Source organism: Garra rufa, chromosome 3 (genome assembly GCF_049309525.1).
Source record: "Garra rufa chromosome 3, GarRuf1.0, whole genome shotgun sequence".
Lineage (NCBI taxonomy): Eukaryota > Metazoa > Chordata > Actinopteri > Cypriniformes > Cyprinidae > Garra > Garra rufa.
This window is the reverse complement of record NC_133363.1, coordinates 31,973,978-31,987,703: the sequence shown is the minus strand read 5'-3', so window position 1 is coordinate 31,987,703 and position 13,726 is coordinate 31,973,978. Positions and strand designations below refer to the sequence as shown.

Here is a 13,726-nt window from a genome sequence, read left to right as displayed (position 1 = left end):
TTTGAGTTTGTTTTTGAGTCAGGAAAATATGTTTGATTTTGGTTTCAGTTTTTTCTGATAATGTTAGTTTGCATTCACATTCATACGAAAAGTTTAAATTCAGTTTTCATTCTAGTTTTCATGATAATAACACTGCTGGGTCCATGTAGAGTCTGTGGAGTTTCTTTTATAATATATCCACTTTTATAATATATCCAAATCTGCTAAAATATTCTGAATGGATTTCAATATGATAATGTTTAAGTGTTAACACTTTCGAAGAGTTTCCCTCAATAAACTTCTAATTTGCTGCTTATTGAAAGTTAGTAATGCAGTTGTTAAAGGATTAGTTCACTCCAGAATTAAAATTTCCTGATAATTTACTTACCCTTCAGTCAAAAAGTAATTAAAGTTTTTGAGGAAAACATTCCAGGACTTTTCTCCATATAGTGGACTTTAATGAGGATCAATGGGTTTCAATGCAGCTTCACACGCTCTACACAATCCCAGCCGAAGAATATAATATATAATAATAATAAAATAAATATTATATACTTTTTACCCACAAATGCTCGTCTTGAACTAGCTCTGCGTCCATGTCTTCACGCATTAAGTAGTCACACTGAAATGGTCATGTGACAGAAGTTGTGGCAGAAGTTATTACAAAGTGAAAGAGGAGGTTAAATTAAGTGTTTCTACCCTACCTTTTTGCACAGAAGTACAGAGACAAAGAACTAACCATGTGTGACCTTTCCAACACGATTGCATAAATAAAAGACTTGACATGCATTGCAGAGCTAGTGCAAAAGGAGGTTAAAATTATATAAATGTTTATTTTTTTTAAGAAAATTACCAATTCTCCTGCTAAATAAGACTCTTATTCCTCGTCTGGGATTGTGTAGAGCCCTTTGAAGCTGCATTGGAACATTTCAACCCATTTGATCCCCATTGAAATCCACTATATGGAGAAAAATCCTGGAATGCTTTCCTTTCGACTGAAGAAAGAAAGACATGAACATCTTGGACAACATGGGTTTGAGTAAATCATCAGAATTTTAATTCAGGAGTAAACTAATCCTTCAAGATTAGGATCAGATTAGGAGTAGTTCGCTTCCAGAACAAAAATTTACAGATAATGTACTCAACCCGTTATCATTCATGCTTATGCCTTTCTTTCTTCAGTAATAAAGAAATTATGTTTTTTGAGGGAAAACATTTCAGGAATTATCTCCATATAGTGGACTTCAATGGTGCCCGCGAGTTTGAACGTCCACAATGCTCTTAACGATCCCAGCCAAGGAATTAAGGGCCTTATCTAGCGCAACAATCAGCCATTTTCTAAAAAAAAAAAAAAAATGTATATACTTTTTAACCACAAATGTTCGTCTTGTCTAGCTCTGCTATGCATATGCGTACTGTGTGTGGTTAAAAAGTATATACATTTTTTTTTTTTTTAGAAAATGACTGATTGTTTCGCTAGATAAGGCCCTTGTTCCTTGGCTGGGATCATTTAGAGCCTTTTGAAGCTGATTTGAACTAAAGAACTAAGACTGCTAAACTCTTATTGTTAGAAAACGTTAATCAAATTTACCAAAATGTTTAATAAACAAACACATGGAGGTGGTTCATTTGTAGAATGATGGGTGTTTCAAATCTCTAGAGCTTTCTGTGGACGCAGATTGAATGTGGGCCTTGTTTGTGCCTTATACCACCAGCAAGGATCCTACAACACATCAGAGGCAATTACCATGTTTGCTCAATTAATGAAAAATAAACAAGAACACTAGATTATTTCACATGCTCCTGTTCTGATCTTTTATTCAGAGGCGGGAAGAACGAGCCAGAACCAGAACAACCGGTGCCACGGAAAGTGGCGATCCGCACGCTACCCTCCACTGAGGACATCGACCCGGATGTGCTGGAAAGCATGCACTCGCTGGGCTGCTTCCGAGACAAGAACAAACTGATGAAAGACCTGCTGTCAGACGAGTGAGTAACTAAGAAAGAGACGCTCACCTCTGTAAGATTATTTCCCAAGTTTTATTGCCTACAATTAGACAAGACTGACTGCTTTTGCTTTGGGAGACCATATGTGAGGGTATTATTATTTTACACCCTTGTTTCTTAGGGTTGGTAAACACGCAGTACAGCATCTTGGCTGCGGGCTATTAGAGAAGCCCATTCTCTCCCGCTCATCTGTCATCTCTCGTACTTGCACAATTACCGCCCGCACGCTTCGCTGTGCGCAATCACTTCGTTAGCCCCACTGATAGATGGCCTGGGTGTTCCCTCCTAAAACATTGCAGCCTCTGTCTCTTCTCTCGCCCGGCATTTAAACAATTCAGATGGCGCCTGCAGCAAAGACTGGTCATATTTACTTCCCGCTGTGTGGTCCGGGGCAGAAAAATTCAACACAAGGCCTCTCGCTGGGAGAATTTCAAGACTTTTTGAACTCGCCCAGACTCTTGTCGGATATTTTATGTCTTCGTGCATCATTAATGAAATAAGAGATATCCTGTGATCTCTGCAGGATGTCTTTTAGCTCTCTGGGAATGAGGTGCATGCTACTCTTTGCTCTTTAGCTAATGATGTTAATTAGCCTGAGCTGAGGATTATTCTGGAAAGTGTACTGTCAGACACCTGTCTTGACCACACACGCATTTTGTTTCTCCATGTCTTCTCGATCTCCAGTGATAACCAGGAAAAGATGATCTACTTTCTCCTGCTGGACCGTAAGGAGAGATATCCCAGTCATGAGGATCAAAATCTACCACCCAGAAATGAGATTGGTAAGAACAATTCAGTCAGTTTGTCTGTTATGAATTTAATCTGTTTGTATGTACTTCATCCTTTATGGCAACATAAAATGGGTTTCACAACAGTGCTGTGATGCGACATAATTTTCTTCGGCAACGCAGCCTTGGAGAACTAATAGAAAGGAAAGGTTGTTTGAAAGCCGTAAAACATTTTGTTAAAAGAACACAAAGACATAATAGCTTTCTATAGAACAATGTGTTTACTGATGAATCATATGCAGTAAAGACTGGAGACATTTATTATTAAAGTCACTGGGGTCTATTTTTTGTTTCATGTTTTTTTTAAGCTACAATATATAAGATTTTTGGATTAAAATATCCAAAAACCACTAGAACAGTGTTTTTTATTTTGCTGACTTGTGTACTTATATTATCCCAAATGTTTCGAAGAAATTTAAATCCAGAGAAATAAGCAATTTCTGGTTTTATTTTGTAGAAAACATGAAAACCCCAAAGACCCATTAATATGTTATGAATTTTATTAGACAGGTGACAAATGCACTGAGAAGCATTATAACAGAAGTTTCAACTCACTCAAATGTATCTACTATGATAAAACAGCACTGCTTATCCTACATACGCATGACCGGAAAAGCGTAAACAGTTGACTATGGCATAATAAAAATTCTGCTGCTTTTGAGCCATGTATTGCGCTTGTCCTTCATTAGCAACCACTTTCATACTACAGTGACCTTAATAAGTCTTTAATACATCCATGCAGGGGCGCCGCTCGCAATTTTGGGCCCTATGACAAAATATGAGGTTGGGCCCCCCCTACCACACAAAAGCAGATCTCTGGGGGCCCCTAAAAGGCATGGGCCATTAGAATTGTCCTAACTTACCCCCCTTAGCGGCGCCCCTGCATCCATGGATATGATTTCTGCCCAAGTCTCGTCAGATTGTATCAGCTGTGGGGATGAAGACAACAACTCCCATAATTCCACACTCAAAGCGTCCTCAAACTACACCTTTGGATCTTTGTATGTTTTGAATATGCGCCCTCTAGCGGCAAAAACGTACATATTGTGCTTTTAATTTACACTACTACTAAACATAATATTGTGAAATATTATTACAATTTCAAAATTTTTTCCTAAATTTTTTATTTGAAGGAAATAATTTTTTCCTTCAAATAAATTTTTTTGAGTTTCAGCTTAAAATCATTTTGAAAATGCTTAATTTGTGTGGAAGCAGAAACACACTGTTGTGAGCTGCTGCTCCCTGCCCCCTTTTCCAGAATAGGGCTGTGCCTTTACAGCTCGTACCTCAGATACTCTGCCAAAAAACATTTGTTTGGTTTTCCTTACCATGTCTATGGCGTTGAAGTCATGCATTTTAAACCATGTTCGTTTAAACTTCTGATATACGGTTTTCTGAGCGCACACATCCAAAGCACCCACACAGAAAGTAGCTGTCACATGGCATGTGAGTACTAAACCAAGTTCTCTTTCGTGTCTTATTGCGCTTACACTGTCAGATACACACAAGTTTATGTTATAAACACACATAAGTTACAAAAACACAGTCGATTATGTCTGAAAGGAAACAGCTGTGAAAGAAAGATTTTACAGATTTTTTTACAGCTTGTTTTGAGACACTGCTTATGATTTATTGGGATTAAAAAAAAAGAAGTGTGTGGATTTTCATCATTATGTACACACACTGCCTCTCTTTAATGCATCCTTGCTGAATAAAATTATTAATTTTCTTTTAAAGAAAAATCTTACTGGGATTTAAATGCTTTGAAGGGCTGAGACACATTATTAAAAATATTCACTGTTCAGTTTTTCCCATTATGAACTCTGCAGGCTTAATGGGCCGTTTTCATGTGTTAGGGATCATTGAATTTATCATATGCTGGTTTCTCCAGATCCTCCCAGAAAGCGAGTGGACTCTCCACTCTTGACAAGGCACAACAAGAGGAGGCCAGAGCGCAAGTCTATGGAGGTGCTGAGCGTGACAGAGGGCGGATCTCCTGTTCCTGTGAGACGTGCCATCGACATGGCACAACACGGACAGAGGTACAGCAGCGCATCTCTTGCTCTTTTATTATTTACGAAACCCTATAATCGGGGCAGCCTGTGCCACAGTAAAAACGGCTGAAAGGATGCCACATTTTGTGGAGCCTTGAAAGGAAAAACTGATTGTCTGTTTAAAAAATAGCTGCATACTAGCTTTGAAATGCATTTTACATTAAGTAAAAGAAATAAGATCATTGAGCTCAGCTTAATTCTTTGGAAAAGAAAACCAATGATTTCAAAAGCAGAGTGTTTTAGTATTCTCTGAAAATCCGTTTCTCAGCTAGTCGAGCAGCATGCTAAATGTGCAATATGGTGAATTATGACTTCTCAAATTGGTTTTAGAGGAACAATGGGATTGCTAATGCGCCTTTCATTGTTCTATATCTTTGACACGTTTTATTACAAATTCTTTTGACTTTTTTTCCATGTCCATTGTGATCCATTTCATCAACCCTGTGTCCTTTCCCTGTGTAGATGCTTTGGCTCAGCTCCATGATTACTTTTGTAAATTTATTCTAACTTTACTCTCTCTTACTGTAGTAAATCTGTTTTCAGTAAAAGCTTGGATATCTCAGATGCCAACCCCATACTGCAAAGCAAGGAGGAGAGGTATAAACCACCGCCATGCTTTCCTTTCTGTTCCGAAGATGCAGTGGGGTTTTTAACACTCAAAACATGCCACAGAGAGCACTGGCCTGTTATTTCAACCACTGACATTTAAGATCTTAAAAGCTTAGTTTGCTTGAGAGGAAAGTGAAAAAAAAGTGGAGGTCGCACGTGTAAATAAGAGTTTTTTTTCCTCCCGGTTTGGCCTCTCGGTTTTGGTAAAGCATCGGCCCTCTGGCTCCCTCCACACACATCAAAAGCATCTTATCTCCCTTATTTTGCCTTTCATGTTTCGTTTGATGTCTGGCATTTTTGTCCCTTGGTAGATCCCAAATTGTTAATTTCTTCCCCTCGCTCTCGTTTTGCCTTCATGCTTCTGTTGCCTTCACCCTGGATGTTTGTTTTTCTTAGAGTGATGTGTGCACTTACAGTAGGTGAGAGACAGAGGTTATCCGATTGTTTGTGTTCATCTGTTCAGGCATTTTTCTTCGACCTTGAGTTTCACAGTCCTGTCCTACATCTGCATTTACTGAGACTGTTTAGTCTGCCAGATAATGAAACGGGCCTTGAATATTTCTTTATATATGCTTTATTTTATTTCTTTATTTAATGCATTGAACCGAGGTGCACTGAATTAGCCACTGGTAAATAAATATTTTACTGAAAAGCTAGATAGCTCAAATACAATGTTTATGTATGTTTACTATTCAAAATGTAATGACTTCATTGAACCGAAAAGCTCCCCTGCATCTTTTATACATATTAAACAGCGTTTTTACAAGCAGTAGTTATCTTAATATAGTTATAGCTTCATTTTAATGATGACTACATATAAAATCTTCACAATGCTTAAACAGTAGAAATATTACCTCATATAGTCACTGTCCTCTAGTGCCTGTCCTTTCCTCCCATGAATTACTTTATTTCATAGTCATGTATTACACATATAAAGAGCTCTCTTCCTGATGCTGTTTTTTGGCTAAGCTAATTAGCGGAATGCAAGAGGCATATAATGCACATCAGCATTGCGCTGAATCAGGCCGTGGTTGGCGTATTTGGTGTCATGATTTTAACGCTTGAAAGATCAAAGACAATTTGAGACCGTCGAATAATTCTCAGCTATGTAGCCTTTGCAAATGCAATTGATCAGTTTATGGATCAAATCCTTCCTGGAGTCAAATCGTGAGAGTCTGAATGTTGACACCGTTAGGGATGATTTACTGTTTCAATTTGCCTTGATGACAAAACCCATTTTGTCCACGGTCAATTAAATCCCAATCATTTATTGGAGAATTACTGAAGCTCGCCATCTAATACACAGTGAAGTTCGGAAGAACTCGAGTCTTGTACAGAACCTCATAAAAGGTTGAGATGACCTTTTACATTCTTAGGATGAGAAATGATAAATTGCTCAAATTTAATAGCAACTCAAAATGTAAAAAAGCATATTCAACATAAAGACCTATAGGCCTACATAGGAAGTTGGCATATACTTAAAACCAAAATGTAAGATTTATGGTGAAATATGGAGGTCTGGTGTTACACTGCTGCCTCTGTCCGAGAATGAACTCAATTATTAATTGTGTTTCACCCACACAACATGCTGAACCTCCTATTGAATTCCGACTATATGTGTGCTATATGTGAGGCAGAAATGTCTTTACTATGTATGTTGTGTAACTTCAGGTCCCGGTCCATCAGCGGAGCCTCTTCTGGTCTGTCCACTAGTCCCCTCAGCAGTCCTCGGGTAAGCCCTTCATCCATACTAAAACATTTGTTTCACTCGAAGAGCCAGGTTATGTTGAAACCCATGATCAATTGGTGTGACATCTATCTATAGAATATGCTTTGAGAATCTGTTTGATCTATAGACATTCAGTAAGAATATATGCATAGATTGCATAATGCAGGGGTCTTCAACAGGTATCACTGCTGGGCATAGTAAAAGTACATACATACAGTACTTCATTCAGAATCTTTCAACAGTTTGGGGTCAACGACGTATGTCACATAGCAATGTTATGTGCTTTTATTTTTTTAGTTTTTTTGTCTTTGGTTTTATGCTTGTTTCAATTCTATTTTTATGTACAGCACTTTGGTTCCATTTGTGTGGTGCTGAAAGTTCTTTATAAATAAAATTGAGTTAAGTAGATAAAATGCAAAAATGAATAAAGAACGCTAGTGTTAGAGGGTCCGATTTTTTAATTAATAAAAAGAAAACAAGTAGATAGAATAGAAAAAGAACAGAGAATGCTAGTGTTAGAGGGTTATTTTTAATAAATAAAAAAAACAAGTAGATAGAATAGAAATAGAAGAGAGAACACTAGTGTTGGAGTATTAGAGGGTCTATTTTTATAATAAATAAAAAGAAAACTGGTACTTAGAATAGAAATAGAATCAAGAATGCAAGTGTTAGAGGGGCACGTTTTTTAATAAATAAAATGAAAATAAGTAGCTAGAAAAGAAACAGAATAGTTTACTACTATTAAGGTTATTTTTTATAATAAATATAAAGAAAACAAGTAGATGAAATATGAATAGAATAGAGAGTTTTAGTGTTAGAGGGTCAAGTGTAGATGGAAGAGATGTTTACTTTAAGTACTTGAGAGATTACTTACAAAAACATTAAGAAATCTTACCAACCCCAAACTTTTGAATTGTAAAGTATGTTTCTAAAAGTATTTGAATACATTAATATGATCCCATACACATTATTATAGGTTTAAAGTGCATCATTCAATTTTATAAAGTATGTTACAAGGGGTTCTTTTTATCCACCAAGGGAGTCCTTGAAGACCTCTGGCATAATGCAATATGAAAGATTATTTCTCAGAACTGTTAGTGATGATAGAGCATTAATGATAATTATGTAAACTGTTGGCTTTGTTAATTAGGACAGCCAATTGTATATCACCTATAAGCTGAAATACTGCAACAACACTGCTTGCCCCTACCGATCCACTACTTCCAGCTCAATCAGTCTACCATGCTTAGCATAATTACTGCTAATCTATGCCCAATTCACAGGCTTGTTGCCTTGAAATATTTGAAGCCCAAGTCACTAATGGCTTGTTGAAATCCCTTGAAAATCCCTGGTTCCTTACTACCGGTGAAGCCTCTGGATGTAGCCAGCTTTTACAGTTGATTTGTTTAAAGAGGCTAACCGATTACAAATCCACTACTAAGACCTCCCAATATGCAGTCCTTGAGTTACATCAAGGAATTCCCAGCAGGATTCATCCCAAAGTCAATTCTGAATCCGAGCCGATCAAATATTCTGAAACATTCTGAAACGTTCTACATTTGGAGAATGTCTGCAGTGTCACCCTTCCACTGATGAAAATGTCTCACGTAGAGAACAGGCTTGGTGGAAGTAATTTGAATTAGTCTGTGAAGAACTCCTTGATACAGCTCATCTGAGATTAGTTTTACTGCTCAGACACAGACTTAAAGGTTTGTCATGGAAGAATCTTCCTCGCGGTATGAAAGAGCTTTAAAAATCCATTTTATTGCATTCATGCTCTTCTTTATGCTGTGCTACGGTTGCGGCTGCTACAGTTAACACTCCATTGTATTTCTTTGATGTTTTACAATATGCTTGATGAGCTTTCACTTCACTGATTGTAATCACACTCTTCACTTTTAGTGAATCAATCCCCTGTTTCTGACCCAATTATTATTATTAGCGTCATCTGTCCAACAGCATCTTCATATCATACCTTCAACAGCAGCATTGTACTCTATGCTCTGTTTAATGGTCGACTACGCTTATTTTCACTAGCCATTTGGATAGTGTGACGCTATTGTTTTGAAAAACTCTGTATATATTCCTAACTTGTATCAAATTTGATGTCATTTCTACCTAATCTATGATGATTTTGATATTGATATGAGGCATTCTGACAATAGCGTCCTTTAAAGCCTTGCACAAATTTCCTGCTTGCTTAGTCAGTGCTGACAACACCTCTTTTAATTTCATCCCAACAACAACCCGGAGCTTTTTTTGGTGCTGATTTCTGTTGCTGATTTTGATTTGTTTTGGGAGCACTGGTTTGGGAACATTTTATTTCCACTGTCTTGTTGCCTCTTGGCTGGTTGCGCTAATGGCATGTTTTTTCTTTCTTTCTTTCTGCATTTCCTCCCTCACTTCTCATCACCGGTGGCTTGTTCACCATCTTTTCATGTCTGGTGTCGGTGTGTGTGTGCATCTGTGCCGTAATGCCTGTTAACTACGGGGCCGTGTGTTGTGTGTATGGGCTGTGTTGGCTCTTTTTATGCTGCTGGCTCTGTGCATGCGCTCCTACAGCCCATGCGGCGGTTCGCCGTTCCTCCACAATCCGCAGAACTCACGCAGTCGCCCAACCACAGCCCAACCCACGCGCCTGTGTCCCGGGTGAACGGCACAGGCCCCCACTCCCCCAAAACCTTTCAACCAAAGACAGTTGCCCATCAGCTCAACAACAAAACTCAGACCCTTCCAGCCAAGCCCAAAGTTGCAGACAAGCCCCTGCAGGCCACCAGGTCCAACCCGCTTCCTAACACGACGGCCGTGCCATCTGCGGCCAAGTCGGAACCGTCTACACCCTGCCAACCCCTGCCCCCGCTGATGCCCGGCAGCCCGAAAGTGCGCCGGCCACCGCTCACGGTGCCGCCCAAGCTCTCTGTTCCCCTATCCCCCCTATCGCCCATCCGGCTTCACCACCTTCACCCGCTGGCCGGGACTGACCACAACGGCAAATCTATCCCCACCATACAGGTTACGCCCCACCCCTCCCCCAGGGGCAGCCCATTGCCAACTCCGAAAGGAACGCCGGTGCACACGCCTAAGGAGAGCCCAGCGGGGACCCCTAGCCCCACGCCACCACCCAGCCCCTCCATTGGAGGCATGCCGTGGAGAACACGCCTCAACTCCATTAAGAACAGCTTCCTTGGCTCACCACGCTTCCACCGCAGGAAACTACAAGGTACCAGCAGTGCTAGATATGTCTCAAAGTAGTTTTATGACATTTAACATAAAAAAAATTCTGCCTGATCTCATGACGAAAACATACCTGTGAAAACTTTCTTGCAAGACGTGAAATACGTACCAATAAGTACATATCACTGCAGTTTTCAACAGAAATTAACACTGGAGGCGGTAAAACAGCGAGCCAATCCTTGGGTACGAATCCTGTGAAAAACATGGCTCATGATGAAAGATGAGAGATTGAAAAGCTAAAATGGCATACTTGCAATTACGTCACATTCGCTTTTGTTCATTCTATCGAGTAGGTTTAGGTGTAGTGTAGACAGTACTTTATTTTAAAACATCATGGAGCTTTAGAGTTATAGCGCCACTCAACAGACATTTTAAGTCAGACTTGCAGTGACTAGGGCTGCACGATTAATCAAAGGTGATTGTCGTGCGCATTTTGTCAGTAAAGCCGGCTGTGTAATCAGTAGTAAATCTCCAGCACCTGCTTTCAGATGTAGCTACATGTACTACACAGAGCCATAGTTCACTGACAAGCTACGCTAAATCGCGTTTATTATTGCAGATGATTTAATCGTGTGATAATGAAGTCGAAAGAAAGTGTCCTGTGATAATGACAGATGTTTGCGTAGCTTCTCAGTGAACTACGGCTCTGTGTAGTAAATGGTGCTACATCTGAAAGCATGTGAAAATACCATATTTGATAATACGGTTTTACTCCAAACTCGCTTCATAACGTCAGTCAAGTGTTTGAAATAAATCAAATCAATAAAAAATGAGATGATGTGGCTTCTTACACAGAATACACACAACATATTTCATAGTGTTCTAAGCAGTGTTTATGGCATTGCATTATAAATATACTTTATTATAATGAATCTTATAATAAGAAGAACTCAGATAAACCATACAGTATATTGTCGTAGTTGTGTGTTTATTAAGCGCATTGAATCAATAAAAGCAGTTAAATCTACTGTTCATTCAGCTTAAGCAATTTCCTCCCTGTTGAAAAAAACAGCATATGCTGGTCGGGTAGGTTTTGATGCTGGTTTAAGATGGTCCTTTGCTGGTTTATGCTGGTATTAAGGACCAGCTTAAACCAGCATCAAAACATACCTAACCAGCATCCCAGCATCAAAACTACCTAACCAGCATATACCTAACCTTCACTGAAAGATACGCACAACAATTGCAGCTTCTGCCTAATCGCGATTGCAATTTCATTTTAATTCATCGTGCAGCCCTAGCGGTGACACGTACAAAACCAATGTCACATAAAATGTACCATTTGTATGTTCATCTGTTCTCTTTTAGCACAACTCAGTGGACATATCACATTGAAGATGTCATTAAATTTACATGGTGGTACGTATTTTGCATCTTGCGAAAAAGTTCCCACAGGTACGTTTTCTTCATGAGATCAGGTTGGAAAATGTGCCATTTTGACTAAATCTAGCACATTAACATTGACATGATGTTTATTAACCAACCCGGTCTCACTGCAATTGGTACATATTTTATGAGATGGCTAATTCAAAGTAATTCGTAAAAAGGACCGCCCCTAAACCTACCCCTTACGCAAATCGTTTGAGTGAGGTCGTACAAATTAGCCACCTTGTAAAGAAACGGTTAAATTAGTTTGAGATAGCATTGTTATTACCGTGTATTGTCTCTGATTAAATAAACTAACAATAAACTTTTAAATTACTTAAAATTTAAAATGTCAGCTAATTTACAAATTCCATTATTAAAATTCTACATAATTTATACGTGTAATTAATTGTAATTTGTTTAATAAATTTAAAAATATATATATCTAAAAACTAAAATGAATAATTTTAAATTATACAAGTGAATTTAGAAAATTATCACAAAATTCTAATGTACAGGTCAGGTTAGAGGATCTACAGAGTTAGGGAAGAATAAGACATTAGTATATGCCTAATAAGTACTAATAAACAGCCAATATGCTAGTAATATGGATGATAATATGCAACAAGTTAACAGTGAGAATTGGATCTTAAAATGAAGTGTTACCATTAAAGATTTAGTTCGCCCCAAAAATGAAAATTCTGTTATTAATTACTCCCACTCAGTCGTTCCAAACCCATAAGACCTTTGTTCATCTTCGGTACACAAATTAAGATATTTTATAGACAGCAAGGGTCCTACCACGGTCAAGACACAGAATCATAGTAAGGACATCGTTAATATGGCATGCGTCGTGGTACTCTCTTTAATGGCGGCAGACTGTCCCAAGAGAGAAGAAATCGTTGAATAAAGTCATTGTTTTTGTTTCCTTTGCACACAAAACGCATTCTCGTAGCTCCATAAAATTAAGATTTTATGTTCTTGGTACCCTTCTGGGCCTTAAACGTGGTAGGACCCTTGCTGTCTACGGAGGGTGTATTTGTGTTCCGAAGATAAACAAAGGTCTTACAGGTTTGGAACGACATGAAGGGGGTAGTAATTTTGGGTGAACTATACCTTTAACCTAAATGTAAAAACGGCTAATAAATAAAAAGAGCATGCAGAATTAAATAATGAATTAAAGAAGTCTAATGGTACTAATATATTATGCATCTCTAATAAAGCCTAATTATCTATGGCACTAAAGCAATGATACGCAGGCTCAGGTGTAAAATAATGCGCCATAACCTATGTGCATGTAAAGGAAAAAGCATTTAGGTGAAAGTACGATTCTTGCTAATCCTTTTTTATTGCGGTGTTCGGTTCACATCCCCCTGTTAGCTAGGGATATTCTCTAAGGCCTGATTTCACAGATCGCTGGGTAATAAACTCAGTGATACTCTATTATCAGCTATATCTGCGGATATATCTAGTAATGATAATGAAAACGGCACAAGCATCTCCCCTCACCTCCAGCTGTTCCTCTTTCCCTCTTCTACCGGGAAGAGGATCAGATGAGCTGATAGAAGTAGGGGGGTTGAATTACTCTTAATCTCTGCAGGTTTGGAGTAATTAGCTGTGGTTAATCAGCATTCCCCTCCTTAGGTTGTGAATGTCTAATCTCTCAGGATATAGAGTATGATGCAAATTCCGCTGAGGCTTGTTCGCTTTGTCTCTTTCCAGTTCCCACACAAGAGGAAATGTCCAGCCTAACACCAGAGTCTTCCCCCGAGTAAGTATTAGCTATTTTCAAAGACAATTAGGTAAAATATGCATTTTTTTTAATTAAATCCCACAGTGTGAAAGAAACGTTAAAATATTACTCAATTATAATTGAATTAAAATAAGTGTTAGTTCAATACTCATTATTTTTGCTAGGTGTGGGGCTAAATGTATCACCTTTTGTATTAACCTGAGCTGTT

The 13,726-nt window shown here is 38.5% G+C and overlaps 1 protein-coding gene across 7 annotated transcripts in view; it reads left to right on the top strand.

The window, feature by feature from the left end:
• brsk2b (BR serine/threonine kinase 2b) overlaps positions 1–13,726 on the top strand; it is a 174,069-nt gene that overhangs the window by 143,848 nt on the left and 16,495 nt on the right. For 2 of the 7 annotated variants that reach the window (XM_073835925.1, XM_073835922.1), the window contains exons 10-16: positions 1,804–1,968; positions 2,671–2,768; positions 4,666–4,816; positions 5,357–5,425; positions 7,109–7,169; positions 9,729–10,386; positions 13,488–13,536. In XM_073835925.1, the coding sequence (XP_073692026.1) occupies positions 1,804–1,968; positions 2,671–2,768; positions 4,666–4,816; positions 5,357–5,425; positions 7,109–7,169; positions 9,729–10,386; positions 13,488–13,536 (1,251 nt within the window). The remainder of the gene's footprint in view (positions 1–1,803; positions 1,969–2,670; positions 2,769–4,665; positions 4,817–5,356; positions 5,426–7,108; positions 7,170–9,728; positions 10,387–13,487; positions 13,537–13,726) is intronic. The other 5 variants (XM_073835927.1, XM_073835923.1, XM_073835926.1 and 2 more) reach the window with 5 other exon arrangements.